The 25,191-nt window shown below is 40.7% G+C and overlaps 1 protein-coding gene across 2 annotated transcripts; it reads left to right on the forward strand.

Annotated features, from left to right (window-relative positions):
• The first annotated feature begins 2 nt into the window (after nt 1-2).
• LOC123984103 (atlastin-2-like) lies at nt 3-22,317 on the forward strand. Of its 2 annotated transcripts, XM_046070790.1 has the most exons (15): nt 3-292; nt 5,030-5,196; nt 6,908-7,120; nt 12,467-12,598; nt 12,745-12,849; nt 12,935-12,985; nt 13,087-13,143; nt 13,384-13,476; nt 13,743-13,881; nt 13,968-14,095; nt 14,561-14,617; nt 14,737-14,808; nt 15,117-15,548; nt 18,898-18,912; nt 19,218-19,532. In XM_046070790.1, the coding sequence occupies exons 1-15, from the start codon at nt 220-222 to the stop codon at nt 19,356-19,358; spliced, it is 1,875 nt and encodes a 624-aa protein (XP_045926746.1). In that variant the 5' UTR covers nt 3-219; the 3' UTR covers nt 19,359-19,532. The 2 variants fall into 2 exon arrangements, with proteins under 2 accessions (XP_045926746.1, XP_045926745.1); XM_046070789.1 differs by lacking the exons at nt 18,898-18,912; nt 19,218-19,532 and adding an exon at nt 19,827-22,317 and having other exon boundaries at nt 16-292.
• The last annotated feature ends 2,874 nt before the right edge of the window (nt 22,318-25,191 follow it).

Raw genomic sequence — 25,191 nt, forward strand, 5'->3', positions numbered from 1 at the left:
TCAAAGGAACACCTTTTTAATGGTAGTATACTTAGAATACGATATATGCTTTCGGTATTATTAAAAACATGAAAAGACGCGTTGCTTTGCGTCTGTGAAATAAAGAAAAATAGTTTGCATATCGCCGTGTACTTGACCCATCTGCGGCAGCCTTCAGCACTGCGTGAGGAGAAAAAAAGCTCCTTTGACGTCAGCCACGTTAGATTTCAGCAGTCCAAGATGGCGGAGGTGAGCGGGTTGAGGAGCAGAAATCACTTCGAGCCCAACTGCAAAAGCCGAGCTGTCGACGAAGGTAAACCGTTACGTATTTTGTCGAGTAGATTTATGACAGGGACTCGAGTACGACGCTTAGAGGTCGGGGGTTAAAATTTAAAGTGTTTTTCGTCTCTGTCGTCTTCTTTTTCTGTGAGTGGCAAACTCGCTTTTCCGTTAGCCAGACGCTTCTGTTTTCAGTTGGCAGACCCGCGGTGTCCTGCCAAATGTGGCACCCCCTGCCAGAATATGTCCCCCCTAGTTCGCAAACAGGGTGTCAACACAGTCCAAACAGCGTGAAAGTTAGCTAGAGGGAGATACATTTTTATCAATATGTGTTTTCTCTTTGTTAAAACGTGTTTTCGCTCTGGAAACCTGCTGAAAAGCTGTGTTGTTCGAAAGTGACTGTGACCCGGATACAAAACCGTCCGTCGCCCCGCGCCGGTCCTCTGCGGGCCGTCACTTTCACCGGCGGCTTGTCCGTATTGTCTAGTCTGCCGGTAGTCGCACAGCCGCACTGTATTGGCTTCAGCCGCACCGTTTCTGAACTTTGAAACCGTCCACTTTAACCTACACCAGTTTTCTGTAACGGGGGATTCAGCCCAACTCACTAACTACACACAATAATACGTTAATCTCATCCCACTAATGACTCAGATATTTTTAAACAGCCTATTATTAAGTCTGTTCAGTTTGCCAGCAGACTTATCCACGTAATTGCAAGGCTAATTTTGTGCAGTGAATACAACTGGATACATAAGTGTATAAACATTTTACAGACAAGATAAGTAAACCATAGCCATTAACAGTGTTTACTGATTTTAAAAAGAACACATCACATACTGATTTGTCTTGCATTGAGGTTTATGCAGGTTCCTCACTTTGCCTTCAGTGTGGTGTCAGTGTTACAGCTGTTATTTTTAATACCAGGATCAAGGTTTTCATTTGGAAGCCACCAAATACACAATATGTTACAAGCATGGATCCAAATCCGCATCTGTGTGGACTGTGCTGTTGTTTTAAAACACTATGTTGTGTCAACAGCTTTGGCAAGTGGGAGAAAGGCTATATAGAGCTGAAACAATTGATTAGTTCATCGACATTGGCACTGTCTTTGACAATTGATTAATCATTACAGTAGTTTTATCATCATAGTTGCTCAAATGTGAATATTTACTGCTTTTTGTTTGCTTTGGGTTGTGGACTGTTGGTCGGATGAAACAAGACATTTTGGGCTTTCAGAACTTTTGACAGGTCTGTTTTATCAAAACAGGCAGATAATGTTTAACTTATCTTAAAACAGAAAACTATATATTTTTTCTTTTGGTAATATGACAATAAATGGACAGATTTACTCCAGAGTGCACTCAGGTTTTGTCTGTTAATGGTACATTTCTACAAACATGTAGGAAGGCTCGTATGTGAGATATGGTCCGGACTACCTTACCATGATAACCCTTATGCCTACTTTGAAACAAGCCAGCTGACTCTGTGGCAACAACATTTACCAACTTCAGCTCCTCTTAATCTGCACTTTGTTCTCACAGACTCCCTATTAGTCTGCTTGCTGCAATTGAACATTTGCCCTCGTTGACTCTTGTCCAGGGAGGCCGTGTCAGGTTGTCTTTTTGGCACCAGTGTGCAGGGAAGTCGGTGTACCTGCATCTTAATGGGCTACAGCAGATTCCTTGTTTACTTTCATAAAATCTCCTTTTCCCTCTCTCTCTTGTTTTGACATATAAAGAACACATTTAGCCTGGTCGCTGAAACCACTTATAATGCATCAAATGCATGGCCTTGATGTCACAAGGTTGGAAGAGGGTGCTGAGGCTTAATAATCTGTTTTGCAACAGTAGAGAGAAGATGATTTCATGAGTTTTACCTGCTTTCTAAGCACTTAAATGCCAGTGCTCTCTCTCAAGATCAGAATGAAAATGTGAAATAGAAGAAGATATCGGCAAAAATTTTACATAATCTTACTTGCAGAATATTTGTGAGTGACTAACCTGCAGTGTAGTACCTGTATTTTCTTTGAATGACTCAACTTCACTCCCAAAGACACTAAATCTCTTGGAGGGAAAGAGCCAGGGAAATCTGCTCTTTTAAAGTATGAAACTTCCCATATTTAGACAGCTGGTTAAGTTAAGTGGACCGCTGCCTTATCAAAGTCTGCTTCAGTCCAGGGAAGGCAGAGCTGATTTGGGACATAGCACAGAGATGTAGGCTAGCCTGCATAGACGCGCACTATTCCTGCCATGCATAGTTAAAGATAGACCCATCAGAACTGAAGGGATGCAAAACACACGTGTGTGTGTGTGTGTGATGTACAAACTTGTCCCATCCCTGGGTAACTTTGTGTGTATGAGCAGGAAAACATGTAGGCCAGTTAACATCTGCTCAGTGCCCCCATCAGATAAGAAGTAATACAGCTAATTTTAGTTCTGCCCTCGTTTTCTGCAAGCTGAGGAGTAGGATAGTGCATTAGCCACTTTATCATGAAGTGTGAGTGTAGCAGTGAACGCACGTATCAGCGCAGCTAATGGTTTTCCACTGGCTGTTATGCTTCCTTGCATGCTTATTGTGTTTTGTCTCTCGCACACACATTCTGCCGCAATACAGACTCCTCACAGTACCAACAGAATAGTGTCTTTGTGCTGGTCCCCTCTATGGCCGCAGTCTGTGCCACTTCATCCTGCTAAGTGCAGCTCTGGACTTGAGGGGAACCTGCACGGCACCACAGACTGAGGAAATGTGCAGGGCTAATTTGTGTTCTGAGCAGATTACTGTAACTGCTCCGCGCTTACAGCAGCTCCTCAAACACTAGCACAGCATTGCTTTTGCCCTTTGGGAATTTGCCAGACCTGATCTTTGAATGTCCCATTTACAGATGTCCTCTTGAGCAAGAATGTCACTCAGTGTCCTCAAAACTAGTGGTCGACCAATATGGGTTTTTTCAATTGCCAATATTTACAGAGCAATATGTAATGGCAATATAAAAAAAAAAAGTCATGTATAATTCCATTACTACATGCAGAATAAATTCTAATATAATTGTCTTAGCCAGTAACATGTTTTAAAAGGATTTTGTATTAATTAATAGAAAAAAAATTGGGTTCGGCCGTATATTTCAGAACGCGACTGGTGTTTAAGGGAGAGTGGGGGTATTTTGTCAGAAGTGACAGCTGCATTATTCTCTACAGTATAACAATATATATTTAACGCTAGCCAGTAATGCTATTAGATTAGATTAACCCATTAATCAGGCCGATATTTGACTAATATATCACCACTCAAAACTGCCCTCCCGTCATCTTGAAAGGGTCTCGAGTCCAATTCACGGCGTTCGTTTTATAGATGCTGAAGTTGATAGCAATTTTTTAAATCTGATTTGTTGTTTTGTTCTCCCCATGTCACTGGTTCCTTGGCTTCCTCAGCTTAGTGTTGATAGAGAACCTGTTATTGTTGATGAAAGTGCTCACTTGAAATTCATGTACTTGTGGGAAAAGGTGCGATCTCTGGCTTTCTTGTTTTCTAACTTATGTGAAATCTCATTTTGGTGCTCACTACCAATGGACATATGTGGTGTATCCAAGGTGTGTCTATGAAGCTGTGTTGGTTTGCAAAAAAATTATTTGTCTGGTGACAGACACTGTGGTGCCATAACTCAGTACGGTTGAATGGCTAATCAGTTGAAACATTTGGATGAGCAATGCTTGATACTTGTCCTACCTGTTCAGTGGACTGTATCGGGTATATACCCGAGGGATTTCCTCTTCCAGTACTTCAGGCAGTGTCATCTGAATCCTGCACCAGTGATTTCTATACCTGAAGGCAAAGGAAGGTACCTAGGGTTAACCGTGATAATGCTTCAGAGGTCAGTTTAGAAATCTGATTAAGATATAAGGTTCATGGCACTTTTTGGTTTTTATTACCAGTGAACTGTTTGGAGTTTTTTTTTGTTTGTTTGAAGAATAGGGCTAAATGCGAAATTCTTCCAGCTTCTGAAATGTAAATATTTTCTGGTTGATGATGATAAACCAAATATCTTTGTGTGTTGGACTGTTGGTGAGACAAAACAATACATTCCAAAGATGTCACATTGGCTTTAGGAAATTGTGACTGATAGTTTTACCAGTTTGTTACGTTTTCTAATATATAAAAGAAATAATCTACAGATGGATCAGAAATGGCAATAATCACTAGTTGCAGCCCTAGAACATAATGCTACCAAGACAAGCCACTCATCTGCATACCACTACAGTTCATGGTTCAACACATTTGCTCATACTGCAGGTGAACGCACTTTAGCAGGAAGGAAAGTGTCTTGCAGTTTTAGAGGAAATATACTTTATATTAAGGATAGACTTTCACAGAAACCTCAAAATGGCAGAGTAGAACAATGTAAAAATGCTGTCCTCCTAACTTCCTTTTCTTGTGTCCTTTTTGCTACCCCTTTGTGATTTCCAGTGCAAGGCTATTTTTGAGCTTGACCTAGATGTGTAGACTAGAGTGGATAACGGCATTTAGCTCAACACAAAATGCTAGAAACAATACTCATGTACATATTTCATTTTCTCTTTACCTCATCAGAACAATAGTCAGCCTGTCACGCAAACAAACACATGACAATGAAACCTATTCCTTAGAACAGTGGTTTGGGGTCGGCCTACTTAACCCTGCCTTCACATTCTTCTCACTTTACGTCCATTGTGTGTACACGAACAAGCTGTTATCTCACCAGTGTAATTGTATATGCATCTCTCTACTTACTCTAAAGGCTTGAGTGGCGTGGAGGATGTCCCCATTTATCGGCATAAGCAGAGGCCTCCTTTGGCCAGGCCTGAAGACCTGGAGGATGAATTTCTTCCCGTGAACATGGCCTCAAAGTCAGGCAAAAATGCCAGCCTCACCACCTCACCAGATGAAGAGACTCAGGAAGAAGAGGTATAAAGTTTATTTCCTGCCACATTCCTGTCTATTGACAAGCATGTTTAGCATTTCTAACTAAGCCACTGATTCTTTATCTTTTTTTTCACCAGAATAATTATTTAATTTGTGACTATATACTATCCTTTAGGGACGACCGATTTGTAGAAAAAGATTCCTTTTTTTTTCTTAAATTTTTCTGCCAGATATTGCAATTACGATCCAATTTGTTTTTTTTAGTTTAGCTAAAGTTCAGTATTCACTGCCAGTCTATTTTTGACGTAACCTGCATCAAGCAGCACAGAGCAGAAGAACCAAGTAGGAAGTCAGACTTCTGATTTTCAAAATAAAACACTATGCACACTTCTGATCATACAAAACAAACAATTTAACTACGTAGCCTAATTAACCATGGTAGAAGCACAAAATCAAGGACAAATTAACAAAATCTGAGTAAGTCAGTAAAATCAGGCAGCCAAAACGCTCTTATTCTAAAATGCTCCATGTAGCCGTGCAGAGAGCTGTTATTGGTAGTTGAAGCATACAGAATGACAAATTAACAACACGTTGACATTGTATGGCAGGGTAAACGCTCCGCTGCTGAAACACTTCAGAGTGAGTTGACCCTGGACAAAATTCGGCCTGTATCTGTTCGCCTGACGCCATTATCCCACGTTGTTGTCTAGTTTCGTTTGCTGTTGTAAAATGTACACGCCCTGTGCCCACTCTGATTGGTGAGTAGGACCATAATGAGAGGTGCTTGTGATTGGTTAGCAAGTCTGTTGCACAAGGATGACAGAATGACTTTGTAACTGCATGAATGAAACGTGTCAGATGCGCTTTAATTAACCTACATTTTAATCGTAGTCTTCACGATCAGCTAATCACATTCTTTCAAATCGCAATTTCGATTTGAAACCGATTAATCGCTCAGCCCTACTATCCATATTTAGGAAGGGAACAGGCAATAATTAATATAGTCCAAGTAAAGATTCTGCGTTTACCATCAGTTCATGGCAATGAGGGCTGCATCTAACAGTCATTATCTATTAATCTGATTATCATTTTCTTGATTAATCTAATAGTTGTTTGGTCTGTAAAACACCAGGAAAAGGTGAAAATGAACATCATAATTTCCCAGAGCCTGATTATGTCTTCAAATAACATTTTGTTCAACTAACAAACATATTCAGATTCACTACAATGAAAGACAGCAGCAAACCTTCAAATTGGAGAAGCCGGAGTCATCAAATGTTTGCCATATTTGCTTGAAAAAAAATCACTTTAGTCGATCAAGAGAAAATGAATCGCTTATCATTTTAGCTCTAATGGCAATAGTGATCACATATATCCTGAAGACAAAAGTATTTCATTTATGGAGTAAATTTGCCAAAGCAGGTAGTAAATCACCTTCATGGTGGTAAAACCTTTAAGACTCCTCGGTGCAGACATGCTAGGCATTTGTGTTTTTGGAGGGGAAAAAAAGTTTTCTGCCATTTTGTGTAACTCGCTTGTGAATTCTAGCTGTGTCTTTGCTTCACGTCAGGCTCCTAAATGTGTTCGTGTCAAGTTATTTTCTGGGCTGTGCTTTCTTGGCTGATGTCAGCTTTGTAATTTTCAGTTCCCTCTCTCTCTTCCTCCATGAAACCTGCCTCATCACCACTGTAATTACTTAAATCCCTCTCAGTGCCAGGGAAAGCCCATATTGATTGCAAACTCTTGTCTTCAGGCTGTGATGGAGGAAGAAAAGGCCCGGCCCATCCAGATCGTCCTGGCCAACGAGGAGGAGCACAGCTTTGAGCTGGACACTGCAGCGCTGGAGAAGATCCTGCTGCAGGATCACGTGAAGGACCTGAACGTGGTGGTCGTTTCTGTGGCCGGGGCCTTCCGCAAGGGCAAGTCCTTCCTGCTGGACTTCATGCTGCGCTACATGCACAGTCAGGTGAGATAAATAGTGTGTAGTTTTCACACTGTGTCTGGACATACAAGGGTTCATGTCCCAGTGGAGATGCGTTTAAAAGACTAGTTCAGGTACTTAACACGGGATGTTAAGTGTTCGTTATGTGACGCTGCACATTGGTTGAATATTACCATTGTCCTCGTAAACGTTCCAATCAAACTTTAATACCATGGGTGAACTGGTAACACTTTTAAAGTTATTTTTTATTATTAGAGTGTCAACTCTGTGTACAGTAAGGCTGCAACTAACAATTGTTTTCATGATTAATCCACTGATTACTATAAAAGGTCACAAAATAGTGAAAAATGTCCACCACAGTTTCCCAAACCCAAAGGTGACATCTTCAAATATCTTATCACCTGTCCACAATCCAAAGATTTAAAACCACGATTCAATTTACTGTCTCAGGAGACTAAGGAAACCAGAACATATTCAGATTAAGAGAAGCTGGAACCAGTGATTTTTACATTTCTTTCTTTAAAAAAGTCTATTCAGGGGCGCCGGTGGGCTCACGTGTTGCACGTGCACCATGTACAAGGCTAAAGTCCTTACGGCAGCGCCCGGGTCATGCCATCCCCTCTCTCTCCCACATTTCCTATCTCACTCTTCAGCTTCAAATGAAGACAGAAAGCCAAAAAACAAACTAATTGTTATTAGCACATTTGTTATTGACCAAGCAATAGATCAGCTAATGATTGTAGCTCTAGTGTATAGTTGCCGATTGCTTATTGCAGATGCAGACATCTTTAAAAAAAACTGTTCACACCCGATTTATTACTAAATCCAACTGTTTCTAGATAAATAGGCTACTTGATAAGAAGATAAGTTAATGTACATGTAAAATAAACTTTGGCTTTTGGCAACTTTTTCAAAACACTTGAAGTTATTTTATAGCTTGTGAATCCTTGAAAGTGTCCGTGTAAGATGTTCACCTCCTCAGTTTTGTTTTTATTAATGTCCACATGGAACAATCACCAATATTTTCACAAATGCATCGATAATTAGATTAGCTTTTCATGATTATAAAAAGCACTCTGATGTAGTTGTTCTTATATGAATCATCCATTAGTCAAATCTGTGTGATAAATTTTGCATAACTTTTATTTCAGTCCTGATATGATAACACATTAATTTCCCAATGCTGATAAGTTGACCTGACCTCATAAACGTCTAATATGAAGTTCTTGTGCGCAGTGTCAGTGAGATCAGTAAAATAAATTGTTCACATTTTTACTAGGGCTGAAACAATTCATGATTAAATCGATTAATAAAATGCATCGACACAAATTCTTTGCATCAATGCTTTGTTTAATCCATGTAACTTTACAGCACACTGTTTCGCAGGGACATTCATTACTGTTGCACATCGCGCTTACGCTGTGAACACGACGTGATTATAATGGAGCTGTTTGCAAAGAGGAGGAAGAGAGAGAAAATAGTGGGGGACAAAGAAGCAAGTGTCCAAAGATTATTTCAAGCTAAAGAAAACAACAACTCTGTAATGTTACCGTCCATCCACCGTAAAACGAAACTTATGTGGCCTCGGCAACAGCACAACGGCACCTGAACAAAAGGCAGCTGGTGTTCTGCCAGTGGACCACAGACAAGGTAACAGCAACTTTAGCATTTAACTGAAATCATGACTGATTGTTGAGTTGAAGCCAAAGTAAGCCGCAGACCTCAGCTGAAAATGTGCACACGTGTGTTTATTGTTCTCCTTTTTGGGCCGTGAGTTGTAACCTCACAGTCAAGAGTTAACTGGGTGCCGCGGAGCTGCACCTTTTTAACTCACCTGCAGCTCTCTCTGTAGCTCAGACAATCCCTGCTACCTGCATGTGCTAATCTATGCTTTCACCCAGATTCTTTGTCTTTATAATTGTTACCTTTTATAATAACAAACAGCTGTTTCGTGTGCAGGATCGCTCATTTCCCGTTTCATGTGTGTTTTCTTGACAAACGTGGTTTGGAGACCTGCGTCGGGTGACACAGCTGCTGTCAGCTCCTGTAGTGTGTGTGTGTGTGTGTGTCACTGATCACGTAGTGTGAACGCCGCAAAGACTTCAAGACTGCCGTCATATGAGGGCAAGTTGTGTGAACGGCATGGCCATCGGCCGACGCTGAAAGTCGTGTAGTCTGCACAAACCTTTAGTATGACTTGTATAGTACTCGGGTGATGTTTATGTTTGTAAAGCAGCTGTCTAGTTGTTGATCTGATGTTTTCTATATGACTCACTATAAATTTCTGAAAGGACTAATAAATATCTATCACCTATGGCAGCAGTAGCTCAGTCTGTAAGGATAAGGCCGCCGCCAAGCAAAAGTACTTCATAAACGACGCATTGATGAATCGTTGAAATAATCTATCGAAGTTTCAAATACTAAAATCATCGTTAGCTGCAGCCCTAATTTGTACTAATCTGAAAGGCCCCTGCTGAAAGTGTGCTTGCTTACATGTGCTTAGTAAACGTATAACAGCTCATCCTTCCTCTGGGCCTTTAATATTGTGTAACATTTGCTGTCAGTAGAGAGTTTTAAACTAGATGAACAAGTACAGCAGATGAGATTACAACCAGCATCGACATGTCTACCAGTATGTGACGAACAAGTGCTTCCTGTTTGATCCCATACAGATCATGGGATATTAGCCAGATGAGCAAGACACGCACCAAAGTGCATGAATAAGACAGGGCGGTTTAACTGGTCTCCTGGGTAGGTGTATGTTAAAGAGTTGGGAAGCTCAAGTGTTAAATTTGGGTTTAATATACCTGATTTTTTTGTGTGATTACTGGCCTCTGAAATAATGTCTGAAAATGCGAATAACAAAGTGGTACATCACATACACGCACATCCACACAAACACACATCAACACAAACACACGCACACACATTTATGTCCACCCAACAACTGTGTGACTTGCACTGACACAAGTATCAATAACTAGTCCTTCAGACCTTTTGGGAGCAGCTGGTCACACAGAAGCATCCAGGATCCCCTTACATTCACTTACACATGCTCTCTCTTAACACACGCACGCGCGCTTTAACACACACACAGCAGGAAAGACGGAGGAATGTCAGCACCCTTTCTCACAGCTGTTTGGCAACATTAACATGGGCATTCATGCAAGTCTGATCAGATCTGCACATGTTCACATTTTTCCCTGAACACTGATACTGGTTCAGGCTGTGGTTCATTATATTCATTTAATTAATGTAAGATATATTATTGACTGGTTTGTTATACAGTTGTTTTCATTTATCCATATCAGATTGGACTGCAGGCATTTATAATGATCAAATTACATCATCTTGCTCTATCATTAGATCGTGCTTAGGCACTCGGCACCAGTGTTGGTTACAAGTTACTCAGAAATTGTAATATTACTAGTTACTTATTACTCCTTAAAGTAATATTATTACTTATTACTGGGTGATAAAAGTAACTAGTTACGTTACTAGTTACTTTCCAGTGTGTCCCACAGAATGAGGGGGGGTTGGTTCTAACTTTGGACAGTTTTGTGCAGCGGTGTTTAGGAGAGAGAGAAAGAGGGAGCGAGCGAGGAGGTGCTGCATGAATATATGCTCCTCGGTACAGCTCCTCAATCAAATAGGATTTTAAATATGCCTAGTAAAAAAATTTGAAAATCAATATGTGGTGGCCAGCGTTGATGATGATGATCCAATTTATAGGCTAATTATGGTAAATACTGCTTTCACTACCACCCCCCCCTTCACCCCCAAACAAAGCAGTCTCTCCCGACTTTATTAACTAATATCATATTCAACAGCAGCAAGGAGTGTGTTTTTTACAAAGCATATAGCCTAGGCCTAACGTTTCTGAATGCCACTGGCTGAAATAAAAAAAATAAGGAAAGTAAATCCCGACTGTTCTGCACATGTAGCCTATTTATAAAAGTCTATATAAGAGTATTCTGTATGTTTAATAAATGTTACGTTAACGCCACTCTCTCCTGACGAGTCCAAACATCAGTACCGGAGTTTCTTTCTGTAAGTTTCACGTTGCTGTGCTGCTTCAGCACATTCTTCAATAAATCAGATGTAGAAATGTTCACGGTTGAAAGCTTTTTGCTGGTTTACACTAGACGACAATGTTCTTTGCATCTTAGACTGTGACACAATAATGGCAGTAGCTACTTACAGCTGTGGAAAGAACGCCTCTCCCCCTCATTCTCCTTTCTTCCTTTGGTTTTGGCTAACAGCGGACATGAACAACAGACTGTCCGGTGCCGCTGAGCTGCCGCACAGTCGTCAATTCACGTCAAGGATGGTGCGTTCAGTAACGCAGCGTTAGTTGCCTTAGTAACTAGTAATAATATTACTGTTTCAGAAAGTTACACTACTAGTTACTGGGAAAAGCAATATTATTACAGTAACGTGTTACTGCCCAACACTGCTCAGCACAGCTGTCATGTAGTAGTAGAATCAGTGTTCGTGCATACTTTGCCTTGCAAATGAGGTTTTAGCTTTTGAGGCTTCTTTATTTGTTTTTATATTTGTGGTCAGTGGATCTCCTCACTTGTCTGCCTGAAGTACAAAGAAGGTCACAAGTTGTTGCTTTTACTTTGACATTTTTCTGTTCTTTTCTTTGTGCTTGGCTTTCAGTCTCATATTGAAGCCTTCTTTTCATGTTACTGTGAAAGCCACATTTCATGCAGTGTGTTCACACCAGTTACTGTGAAAACTATACAGTGTAAAAATGTGTTGAGCGTGAATGCTGCTGTGGATTAAACAACATATTGGCAAACAAGAAAGAACTCGGGAGTACAGACCTTCTTTACCAAGTTCTAATAATCATCCCAGTTACTCTCTCAGTCAACGGTGTACTGGTTAGTTACACAAGGCTAGTCAAAGTGAGGCCTGCTGGTAGTGTTAGATTGAAGACTTATTGGTCACCAATAAATGCAGATCCCATTTCACACCAGTTGGACACAGGGTTTGGAAATATTGTGGTTACAAACAGATTAATAACTTTTTATCTCTGGATTAAAATCCAGTAGAACACTACAGTACATTGTTTCTCCACAAATAAAGACAGCTCCACTTGTACAATGAATGTTTCCTCCTGGTGGTGATATGAGCCAAATACTGCTGGACTTCAGGCCATTGACCTGTACCCCTTTTCACTCCGCCCTCTTTCTCTCGTACCATTATCTCTCCACAACCTCTGTCTCCTCTGCCCCTCATCTGTCTTCTCAATCCATGTGAAATTTTTTTTTTTTTTTTCAACTAATGTACATCTCATTTTCTGTTTCTCTTTCCTCTCATCTTACCCCCTCTCTGTGTCCTCCCTCTTTCCCTCTGCTGCAGAGTGAGTCGTGGATGGGAGGTGACGATGAGCCACTGACAGGGTTCACCTGGAGAGGAGGCTGCGAGAGGGAGACCACAGGAATTCAGATCTGGAGCGAAGTCTTTGTGGTGGACAAGCCTGATGGCAGAAAGGTAGACGGTTATAAAACAAACCATACCCTTCAGTTCTTAGGAGCTTCATGAGAAAATGTCGTCACATGTGGTTGAAATGTCTTTTGGGAGAACCTTTTAAAATTTAGACGAAACACAAACACCAGATGTGTGTCTTGTCCCAACAGGTTGCTGTGCTCCTCGTTGACACTCAGGGAGCTTTTGACAGCCAGTCCACTATAAAGGACTGTGCTACTGTGTTCGCCCTCAGCACAATGACCAGCTCCGTACAGGTCAGACTTTAAGCATGTCTTGTTTGGTGGAAAATATGCTTTTTCTTTTCTCTCTGAAATGTCAAAATTCATGTTTCATTTTCAGGTGTACAATCTCTCCCAGAACATCCAGGAGGACGACCTGCAGCATCTGCAGGTTTGCGTAATTTCTTCTCCTTCCAGGAAAAAAGTACCACCAAAATCTGTAACAGTAATTTCTGTTTTCTGATCCTAATGTGCCTTTTCTCTCATATGCAGCTCTTCACAGAATATGGCCGGCTGGCAATGGAGGAGATCTACCTGAAACCTTTCCAGGTACTGTTCCTGTTGACTGTGTGTACTATTGAACTTGTCCATAAAATCCACCTATTCAGTTTAAAATTGGCTGCACAGCAAGTGATGTGTTTGCATGAATCATTTTATGGGATTAACCCTTAACTGAAAACAGGATGGAAAAGTAAAACTTAATTTTTGTTCCTTTATCATCAAAATCTAGCCCTTGTTATATCAGCTGTAAGTTTTCTTCCTAACAATAATGTGTCTGTAATGTTTCAGTCCCTGATGTTCCTGATTCGGGACTGGTGTTATCCTTATGAACACAACTATGGCCTGGAAGGAGGCAACAGCTTCCTGGAGAGAAGACTACAGGTGAGACTCATTTTTAAAATTAAGTTGAAAATGCACATTTGTTTTGAGGATACAGGTTGCTGAGCAAAGGAACTGTTTTCCCTCACTATTTCTGTTGCACAACCACTGTTCCTGCCAGACACACCACACCTCTCTTTGAAAAGCACAGACACACTTAATGTCATTATCTGTTCAGGTCTAATTTGCTTAGTATGTCGAGTATGTGTATACACATTCAATCAAAGCACACTTTCACTGTGAGAGTACATTCTTGTCTGCTGACCCAGGTGAAACAGAACCAACATGAAGAGTTGCAGAACGTAAGGAAGCACATCCACTCCTGCTTCTCCAACATCGGCTGTTTCCTGCTGCCACATCCTGGCCTCAAGGTGGCCACCAACCCCTACTTTGATGGCAGACTGAAAGGTGAGGAAACCGGAACATGCACACGCATGCTGGACTGACATGACACGCTCTAGAGGACATTCACCTTGTGTGTTTCTGTGTTTCAGACATCGATGGGGAATTTAAGAGGGCGCTGGCCAAGCTGGTCCCTCTCCTCCTGGCCCCGGACCGACTGGTAGAGAAGGAGATCGGAGGCAACAAAGTGACCTGCAGAGATCTCCTGGAGTACTTCAAGGTCCTGCAGGATTTTAGTCCAGTGATTTTCACACTGAGAGACCACAGGTCGATAAACATAAAGCCTCAAATGATTCACTCTGCTGCCAAAAAAATAACAAACTTTAGAGTGAATAAAACAACACAAAATTGCTTTCTGTTTTTTGCCAGAGTAGACACAGATATAGATGGATTAATCATGCACAGTGGCATCCCATAGGGAAAAAGACAAACGAAGTGAAGACATAAAGTAAAGCCAATGAGTTCAGTTTTTTTGCCACTCAATTTTGGTTTGCAAAGCTAGATTTAAATAGCTTGTTTCAGTGTTTGGCGGTATTGAATCCTGTTGCATGCTTCCAATATGTCCCCCAAAATGAGTGTTAAAGAAATTAGATGGTGGGCTGTTAATTTCTTGTTTTGCTGGCAGAATATTAACATTGTAGAGGAAACAGTGGTGTGATCATTTGTTTATTTTATGTTCCTGCAGGCTTACATAAAGATCTACCAAGGTGAGGAACTGCCTCACCCAAAGTCCATGCTGCAGGTTAGTTTCAAAACTGAGGGATCTTCTCAAGAAACAGGTCATGCTTTTTAGGTTTTAATTCACATCTTCTGTGGTAATAAAGGCTATCTCGAATGTCATTGTCTTTTCCTGTTTGTCAGGCGACCGCAGAAGCCAACAACTTGACCGCTGTGGCAGGAGCCAAAGACATGTACAGCAAGAACATGGAGCTGGTAAGGACATGTTTTTCATTCACACTCGGCATGACTCGTTATTGGTTCAAAAACCCGAAGGTTGCAGGGTGTAGTCATGGTCTAAATTCAATGTTTAAGGAAGCTAGCAGCACACTAACAGAATAGTTTGAATTACATTTCAATATGTTTTATATATATATATATATATATATATATATATTTAATATAATAAAAATCCTGCACATTGAATAGTGATTATCCAGTTGCATGCTACTGCAAAGTTTGAGCCCATATTTGTCTTCCCTACAGTCCTTCTTCCTCTGTCACTTCATGTCTTTCCTTGTCAGGTCTGCGGTGGGGACAAGCCATACATCGCCCCGGCTGACCTGGAGCGCTTCCACGAGGAGTTTCGCGAGCATGCGGTTCATTCATTCCGCTCTGTGAAGAAAATGGGGGGCGATGAGTTCTGCCAGCGCTACCAGAACCAGCTGGAGTCAGAGCTGGATGAGGCCTACACCAACTTCTCCAAGCACAATGACGGAAAAAACATCTTCTACACCGCACGCACTCCCGCCACACTTTTTGCAGTCATGTTTGTCACCTACGTGGTGTCCGGGGTGACGGGCTTCATTGGCCTGAGCACCTTAGCAGCCCTGGCTAACCTGGTGATGGGCGTGGCGCTGCTGTCGCTCTGCGCCTGGGCATATGTGAAGTATTCTGGAGAGTTTCGGGAGATCGGAACGATGATAGATCTGGTGGCCGATACACTCTGGGAACAGGTGGGTTGACGATGTGAGAGGAGGGCGGAGTGTGTGTGAATGTGTGTGTGTTTGTCCACGTTAATCTACATGAGAGAGATTGCAGCAGGAAATAAACTGTTGATTGTCTGGTTGAAGACAGATTAACACTTTAAACAGTTAAATGGCTACATTTTTAATGGTGGTTGTTATGATTTAGGTATTAAGCTTGAGTTATATCTGGTACTTTACGCTACAACAAATACACTTTAAAAATTACTGTTATTTAACAGTAGCATCTTTGGTGGTGGCTTTGAGAGCGATATAGTGACTGTTTCTGGTTAAACAAAAAGGATCTCAATCTTAAAAAAGGTCTAACTGTAGGAATTCTTTCCATAACATTTGACATTTGTAACAGCAATCTGACCCGGTCAGTGGCAAAAATAAGCATTTCAGTGGACATACTTTGACGGGGCGCAATTGCCTACAAAGATTAAGTTGCAGCCCTTCGCTGCTGCCGACTGCAGCATGCTCGCTCAATACTGGACCAATTAAAAATAATATGTCCCAATTAGTTGCACAGACACACAAATCTGGGAACAGAGGTTGAAAAATTAAGATAGTTCAGTATCGGGCTTATGTGTTGGCCAGTAAGTAACAAACAAGAAATTGCAATACAGAAAAGCCATTGACATGTTTGAGGTAATATAGAAACAGTTTCTTTAAATTAGCGCTGAAACTAATGATAATTATCATTTTCAATTAGTATGTTGATTATTTCTGAAAATACCGAAGGTGTTGACTTCATCACTTCATCATCCAAAGCACAAACATTGTTTTCATTTCAGAAGCTGAAACCAGCCAGTCCTTCATGCTCGATACATACAGGTGCTGGTCATATAATTAGAATATCATCAAAAAGTTGATTTATTACAGTAATTCCATTCAAAAAGTGAAACTTGGATATTATATTCATTCATTACACACAGACTGATATATTTCAAATGTTTATTTCATTTAATTGTGATGATTAAAACTGACAACTAATGAAAATCCCAAATTCAGTCTCTCCGAAAATTAGAATATTACTTAAGACCACTACAAAAAAAGGATTTTTAGAAATGTTGGCTAACTGAAAAGTATGAGCATGTACGGCACTCAATACTTAGTTGGGGCTCCTTTTGCCTAAATTACTGCAGCAATGCGGCGTGGCATGGAGTCGACCAGTCTGTGGCACTGCTCAGGTGTTATGAGAGCCCAAGTTGCTCTGATAGTGGCCTTCAGCTCTTCTGCATTGTTGGGTCTGGCGTATCGCATCTTCCTCTTCACAATACCCCATAGATTTTCTATAGGGTTATGGTCAGGCGAGTTTGCTGGCCAATTAAGAACCGGGATACCATGGTCCTTAAACCAGGTACTGGTAGCTTTGGCACTGTGTGCAGGTGCCAAGTCCTGTTGGAAAATGAAATCTGCATCTCCATAAAGTTGGTCAGCAAGCATGAAGTGCTCTAAAACTTCCTGGTAGACGGCTGCGTTGACCTTGGACCTCAGAAAACACAGTGGACCAACACCAGCAGATGACATGGCACCCCAAACCATCACTGACTGTGGAAACTTTACACTGGACTTCAAGCAACGTGGATTCTGTGCCTCTCCTCTCTTCCTCCAGACTCTGGGACCTTGATTTCCAAAGGAAATGCTAAATTTACTTTCATCAGAGAACATAACTTTGGACCACTCAGCAGCAGTCCAGTCCTTTTTGTCTTTAGCCCAGGCGAGACGCTTCTGACCCTGTGTCTTGTTCAAGAGTGGCTTGACACAAGGAATGCGACAGCTGAAACCCATGTCTTGCATACGTCTGTGCGTGGTGGTTCTTGAAGCACTGACTCCAGCTGCAGTCCACTCTTTGTGAATCTCCCCCATGTTTTTGAATGGGTTGTTTCACAATCCTCTCCAGGGTGCGGTTATCCCTATTGGTTGTACACTTTTTTTTTTCCTACCACATCTTTTCCTTCCCTTCACCTCTCTATTAATGTGCTTGGACACAGAGCTCTGTGAACAGCCAGCCTCTTTAGCAATGACCTTTTGTGTCTTGCCCTCCTTGTGCAAGGTGTCAATGGTCGTCTTTTGGACAAGTCAGTTAATTAGCTGATTAGATTGTGGCACCAGGTGTCTACAATATTGAACCTTTTTCACAATATTCAAATTTTCTGAGATACTGATTTTGGGGTTTTCATTAGTTGTCAGTTATAATCATCAAAATTAAAAGGAATGAACATTTGAAATATATCAGTCTGTGTGGAATGAATGTATAAATTATACAAGTTTCACTTTTTGAATGGAATTACTGAAATAAATCAACTTTTTGATGATATTCCAATTATATGACCAGCACCTGTAAGTTAAACACTTAATCAGGGAATTGCTTTCTGTCAGTGGAATGTTTCAGCCCTACATTACATAGTTTGTCCACCAGAGTGCACTGACGGTTTATTTTTCAACTTTAAATGTACCACTCAATACATATACAGTACTTCCTGGCTAATAGCAAAATTTAAGGGATACCAATCAAGAATGTTTGTTTTAAAACCAAATATCAGGCAATATGATGATCTTGGATTTTTATTTTATTTTTTGTAACTCCAGTAGAATAAAAAGTTACTGTCAATTTACTGACCCATATTTGTTATGCATACTGTGTAATGTTGGGGTAGTGATTTAACCAATAATGTGTGCTGGAAGTGTGTCTCTACAAATTGTTTGTTTATTATTATATTTTTATGTTACTTTGGGGTTTTATACTGTTTTGAAAAAAGTATTTGTGTTAAAGGACTGCAGAGGTAAACTTGATCTGACCTGAGGAATAGTTATATTTGTGAAAACTGGGGATTAGTATTGGTTAAGTTGGGGTTTAGGTTAAAGCCTTCTTAGTTTAAAGTGAGTGACCTTTTTTTTATTTTATTTTATTTTTTTAAATTACATTGTTGCCGTTGTTGCCTTTTTATTTCCAGGTGTTAAAAACCAGAGAAAGAAGAATCCTCCCAACAGTTTTTATTTCCTTCTGTCCACTGCACGTTTATGATCGTTGTCTCGTCTTCACATCCCATCATCGATCTCACAAAGAACCGTTGTTTCAGTTCACCTTTCAGCGCTCCTTCCACACTGAAACTCTGTCAGCACCTTTTTATTTGCTCTCACTGTCTCTTCATTCCTCCCGTTGTTGGCCTGTAGACTACTCAGGAGAGCAAACAGGAAGTCAGATTGTGTGTGTTTCTTATTTTGAGTTTTCATGGATGTTTGATATTCACCGCAAGCGCAGCCGTCATGTCTCCTCTGACTTCTCCCTCCTTCCTCTGCTTTTGTCTCTCTTCCTCCCTCACCCACTTTACAGAAGACGGTCAGAAAGGTGAGAGGTGTTGCTTCCCATTCCTCTGAACTTGTGCCTGCCCTTCTCAACATCATGCTTTTCCTTTCATTTTACTTTCTCTTCCTGATACCAGTCTCCCTGTATTCTTTTCATTAGTATGGTTCAACATCTATCATGCTTTCTCAGTCTTTCATCTCTCCTTATTTCCTTTTTTAAACTTTTTGTTTTTCTCCAATATTTCTTCTGGATCATCTTCTTTTCCCCTCCGTCTGCTCCGGTGTCTGCCTCGCCTGTCGGTCTTTTTCCTTGTTTAACTGTACTGTTCCTCCCTGCTGTCCTCTCAGGTGTTTTCCAAACTTTTGGAGCCTGTCAGGAGCCGCCTGGCTTGGCCCGTCTCTCTCCTGCCTTCATTGCCATCAGGAGCAACACTGGGACTCGAAGCTCTGTCTCCTCTCAACAACAACATCTACAAGAAGACAAACTAGCTGCTTGACGACTGGCAGACTTTCAGACTGTTAAATTTCCTTCTCTTTTTGAAACTTCTGCAGTTTGCTGGCTTCTTTATTGTTAATTTGTCAGTCTAATGGTGCTGGATTCTCATACTTAAACCACCGGATTCCTCTGACCTTCACTGAATGTATCTGAACACCTGCAGGCTGGGCCCATCTCAGGATCTCAAGGACTTGAAGCCTGCCCAAACGGTTTTTAATAATCTTGAATGGTTCATATATTTCTTTCAGTTAAAGATGTTGTGTTGTGAGTCTTGTTTTGTTTGTGGTCAGCATGTTGGAGACTACGTCCTGTTTTTCGTTCCTTTATTTTCCCTTAAACGTTTTTTTCTCCTAACCTACTTTCTTTCAGTTTCTTTGTCCCCTTTTATAGACGAGTTTTCAGACGAGTTAAGTTGATTTGTTCTCACAAAATCCTCTTCTTCTGTTTCTCCTCTCCTGCAGGTTTTGAAGCCATTAAGCGAACATTATATGGAAGACAACGTCAGACAGACGGTGGTTAACTCTATCAAAGCCAGCTTGACAGAACAGGGCTCGCAGAACACCAAGTTAAAGACTCACTGACGCTCTTCCTCCTCACCTCCCCCATCTTGTTCATCACCCTCCCGCCCATTCGCTCGATGTGCTCAATCCTAGAACTGTGGAACTAGTTCAACACCAAAGCTGTTTGCCCCCTAAAAACTGACCATCACATTGCTGCCCCGTCTTTATTCGCTGTCGTGGACCTGTAGGCCCGCTGTCTGCCCTGCTCTTCATCGCCTCCCAGTGCCTGAGAGCAGAAACTGCACATTCATGAGAGGACCGAGCGGAGAAGCCGGCGGCGTCCTCACTTGCCAAAACAGGACCTGAAGGACTGTCCTCTTCTCCAGTGTGCCATGCTGTGATAGGTGCATGTGGTGTAGTGCATACTGTAGGCCGACACACACTTGACACCTTTGCTGATAGCGGACTGCACTCGCTTCAGATTAGAGCTGTAATTCAGGGAAAACTGACAATGCTGTGGGCAGCGGTTGTCAACAGTGGACGCAAACTAAAGCCCTTTTCTGTGCATTTAATCATTTTGTCTTACAGGCCAGACAGTTCAGAGCTCAGTTTGCTTTCTCTTCAGCCTGTTGATTTAATGTTTCCTACAAGCACAAGTGACTAATCGACTCAGAAAACTAATAATGAGGTGATTGTCGTTTTTTTCCTCGTCATTTCAGCAAAGTCAGGAAACATATTTTATTGATGCTACCGAAGTGAAAGTAAATTGAAAACCCCTGTCATAGACGAGCTGGAGAGACTATTTTAACTGTCAAATTTCCAACCTGTCCCCTTCTACAAATCTGAACTGAACAGACGAGTGCAGAAAATCAAGTCTCTTCTTCTGACATGTAGTACTTCACCTGCCTGCCTCTGTTCATTCAGCTCTCCACACCAACTTTGGAAGGTGTGTGTGTGTGTTCACCAGGTTACATAATCAAACTCTGGGCTCAGGTTGCTTCTAGACACCACCTCTGCATGTCTCTCTGTGTCTCCCTTTAATATGTTGTGATTGTAATCCTGAAGAGTACTGTAGGAAGCCCCGAGCCTCTCAGCTGATGTTTGATCTATTTTTAATTTAGAACTGACGTGTTTTATCTGGCCTAGCGTCTCGTAGCAGACCTGCCAGCATTTGGCCCTCTGCATGGTGTTAAGAGGTACTGTGTTGTAGCACTAAGGTAGCTTTCAGAGCCCAGGCCTCTGTAGTTGGGTAGCCAGGAAGGACTATCATTTTGAACCTTTTTCTCTTCCACTGCCTTTCATTAAAGCACTGTTTTCCCTTTGCATTTTTAGGAGCTACAGGCTGTAAGTTTTATTCATTAAAACATCATCTTTAACTCAAATGCCTATTACCCCTCTAAAGGAATATGACATTGTCATTCATAATTTTGCTTATTTGCTTTCTTGCTGAGAGTTAGAATGACATCCTTCTCATATGTCAGTTAAATATGAAGCTACTTAGCTGGTTAGCTTAGCATAGAGACTGGAGGCAAGGTGAAATGGTTCTGGTTTGTAACATCTTCTACCAGTTCCTCCAAAGCTCACTAATTAACACGTATCTTGTCAAGTGTAAAAATAGTAAATAAAAACAAATTTTACACTTTATTTTTTGTACAAATTAAACAAATGTGTTTAATTAGTGAGCTTTAGCAGTGCAAGTAAGCAGTATTTTGGGGGTTTTTTACGTTTTGTACAGAAGCAGTCTAGCTCTTCGCCCCCGTTTCCAAGCTTTATGCTAAGCTAACCAGCTGTTGGCTGTAGCTTCATATTTAACTGACAGATGTGGGGGTGGATCTGTCTTATCTGTCCCCCTTCTCACTGGACTCTTATCCCTCTCTTCAGCGAAAGATGCTACAATCAGTCAAATGGTGAGTGCCATTTACAATTTAAAAAGTGGTTACTTCACAATAAGAACCTGAACTAAATGGACTGAAGAAACTTTTTTCCTTTTCGTTTTTCTATCATTTACTTTGTTCAACAGCTGCACCACATCTGTCTGAGCTCTTTTGATTCCATCCACATTATTTCTCACCTCAAGCGCCATCTTGTACTGTAGTCTCTCTTTGTGTTCACATATTACAAACCCGGGCATGTATGTTGGATTAAATATTTAAATAAACTTTGTATACATTTTATAGTGAATCATTTGACAATTGCTGTTTTTTTCTTTTGATCAACTTAACAGTTTGTGGTTTGTTTAAGAATGATAAGTTGCTGCTTTAGGGTTTACACTAGCTTTCTCCTTTTTGTGAGGACGGACGTTAATAGAAACATGTCGTGTGAATACTTGGAATCTGATAGGACAATGTTTTGATTGTGATGAGTGGGTTGGAGACAGTCTGCCTTTTAAAGGCATCTCTGGTAATTTATTTTTGAATAAAATGTGTACCTTAAGAATAAAGCGTCAATTCAGTTCTTTTGGCTCCTTTTTGTATCTGTTCATTTTGGAAATGATTTGGTACAGACCTTATGTAGTCTGAACCAAATGGCCAAGAAGTAATCTCAGGTTTGGCTTCTCTGGTGCTTACATGCTGTTTTTTTCCTTCTTACACATAAGCACAGTTCTCAACACACACGCCAATTTTGTGTCTTTACAACACTCAGCACTTTTCATGCATTGCACACTCACTGCAAAAATCAAAAGCCCAAAACAATGCAGCACATTTCTAGTAGTAGTTTCAGTTATGTGTTTTCTGCAGGATAATACTAAAGAACCTGCTCTTCGTAAGAAAACTGCATGTTTTACATCAGATCTTGTCTCATTTGTAGAATCAATTTAGCTTCTAATATATAATTGTTGTATTTGCATCTTTAGAAAAAGTCAGCTTTTCTTTTAATGTCTTTGATATTTAATTCTAGCATCTTTTTAGGAGAATATAACTATAAGGATATGACCAGAAAAAAAGAAATGTTGTCAGTCCAGTAATTCAGCCCTGAGTAGTGTCTGCAGGGATTTACTTCAGGTTGCTTACAGCCGCATCCTCTACAAATAAGGAGAGGGTAGCCTGAGAGGCAAAACCAAGGGCAAAAAAAGAGTTAAAATGTGCCAGGTGGCTACAACTCCAATAAAAAATGATGTTACTCTGTAACTGCTGGATGTGTAAATAAGAAACTGTTCACTAACAACTCGGTCATAATAACTTAAAAGGCAATGTTGTGTGTCCAAAAGTAGGAGTAAAAAGTCAGTTACTAAAAGGTTTACCTGACCTTGAGTGTATCAACCAAAAAGATCCCACACACTTGTCCTGACCGTTGTTTTAAACAGCTTTGCATTTTGTTGCATGTACAGGTGTAACATTGGAATATCATGGAAAAGTTCATTTTGAAATTGTGAAACTTTATTATATTCTACATTCAATACACATAAGTGAAATATTTCAAGCCTTTTTGTTTTGTTTAAATATTGATGATTACGGCTTACAGCTCCATGGAAATCAAAACTCCAGTATCTCAAAATTTGTTATGACCTGGCTCAGAAGGCCACAACAAAAGGGAGACCCGCCATGGTAAACGTTTAATAAAATATATTTATTTAACTCAAAATAAGCTAAATTTAAACTTGTTTCAAAGTAAAGGTGGTAAAGTGGGGTATGAACATCAGTAATTTCAGTCATGTCAGGGCAGGATGATGGATGCATGGAAAATGTGTGCAAGAAACAATAACTACAACTAAAACAGCATGTCTAGAAACCAAGACAAAGGTGGAACCTGTGGAGGGAAACAGAGGGTAGTAAGTTAGCAGGGACGTCTGTGACCTCAGCCCAGCAGCATCATCCCTAAGAATAAGGCATTACAAATACTCTACAGGGCGATTAGCCCAGGTGCCCAGAGTTACTGCAATCAGTCTCAGCTCTTCACCTGCAAAGGCAACGCCCACACATGACCCCACAGGGTGTCACAATTAGATCTTTACAATAAAGACTTTATAATACAGAAATGTCGACCAGAGAAGAGCTCTAATCAGCTAATTAACTGAAAACACCCGCAGCAGTTTCCTGTGCCTTTAGTCTCTCAGTCTGGTTCTGGTGTTAACAAAGAATATGTGTTTTTTGAATCTCGTGTTTACTATGTTGATACCAGTGCTTCATTTTAGTGGGGAAATGTGAGGTTAGGTGAACAGGTATAGTCTGGGGAAAGTGTGTTAATGCAGTTGGTGTATGGGGTTTATTTTAAGAAATGTATGTAAGGAATGGAGAATCTCAAAATGTGTTAAAAGTAGAGCTTTTTTGTGAGTGGAGTTAAGAGTTCAGTGGCTTTGATTCATTAAAAGGTGGAAAGGCTGCATTTTCCCGTGACTAACATAGAGGCATCTTCTTGTGTCCCTCTGAGCATTTAACTTCATTATTCATTCACATGCAGCACAAGGACAAGATCAGCAGTTATCAGCTGAACCAGTTTATACTGTTCTTTAAAGTGAATTAAGTAAAGAGCGGTTTCTATCAGCAGAGGGCCTGAAGAAGTGTGTATGTGTGTCCAGATGTTTCATAGCACATAAATATTGACAAGATATTCCTCATTGGCCAGGGCCCTGTTTCAGAAAGCAGGTTCAACAAACTCTGAGTGTAAACCTGAACTCTGGGTTGACGAACTCTGAGCTGTCAAACTCCGGGTTTCCGTTTCAGAAATCAGATCCGATCAGAATAAGTTCAGTCAACTCTGAGTATGTTGAGCCTGATGGGAGCGCGTGCGTGGGGATGGAAAAAAGCCATAATCAATGGAGCTCCGATACTACGATGGCAACGGGTAAATAAAGGCAGAGGCTCAATTTTAATCGGGTGGAGCTAGAAATATGAATGCTGCCAACGTGGACCATGATTGGCTCCAAAACGCAAGATCGATACGTTAACAATATTACATTGTATACAGCGTTGCTCATTCATTATTTACCAGACTTAATGAATGATAAAGTGCTGGAATTCTCCTCCAGCCTGTTATTCATTTTAAATATGCTACAGGCCTGTTTATTTAGCTGGAACCTGACGGGAATAAATGCCGGTGGCAATAACTGAAGATGAAAATATTAATGGAACAGATTCTAATCTGTAGTTTAGGCTACTCATGAACCTGTGATTGTAAAGTGACAGTCCGACTCAGTAGGCCTATTAATGATTTTTTTGCAATATAAAATGTGTCTAGGTTCAAACTGACTGTGAAGTTTTAGACATCTATGTTCCATTAATAAAATCTTCCTCGTATTTTATGAAATGCTGTCAAAACAAATTCAGACTATCAACGGATAATGAAAAACTCACTTTTAAACTACATTTATTTGTTTCAGCTGCACCAC

This window comes from Micropterus dolomieu, linkage group LG15 (assembly GCF_021292245.1).
Source record: "Micropterus dolomieu isolate WLL.071019.BEF.003 ecotype Adirondacks linkage group LG15, ASM2129224v1, whole genome shotgun sequence".
NCBI lineage: Eukaryota > Metazoa > Chordata > Actinopteri > Centrarchiformes > Centrarchidae > Micropterus > Micropterus dolomieu.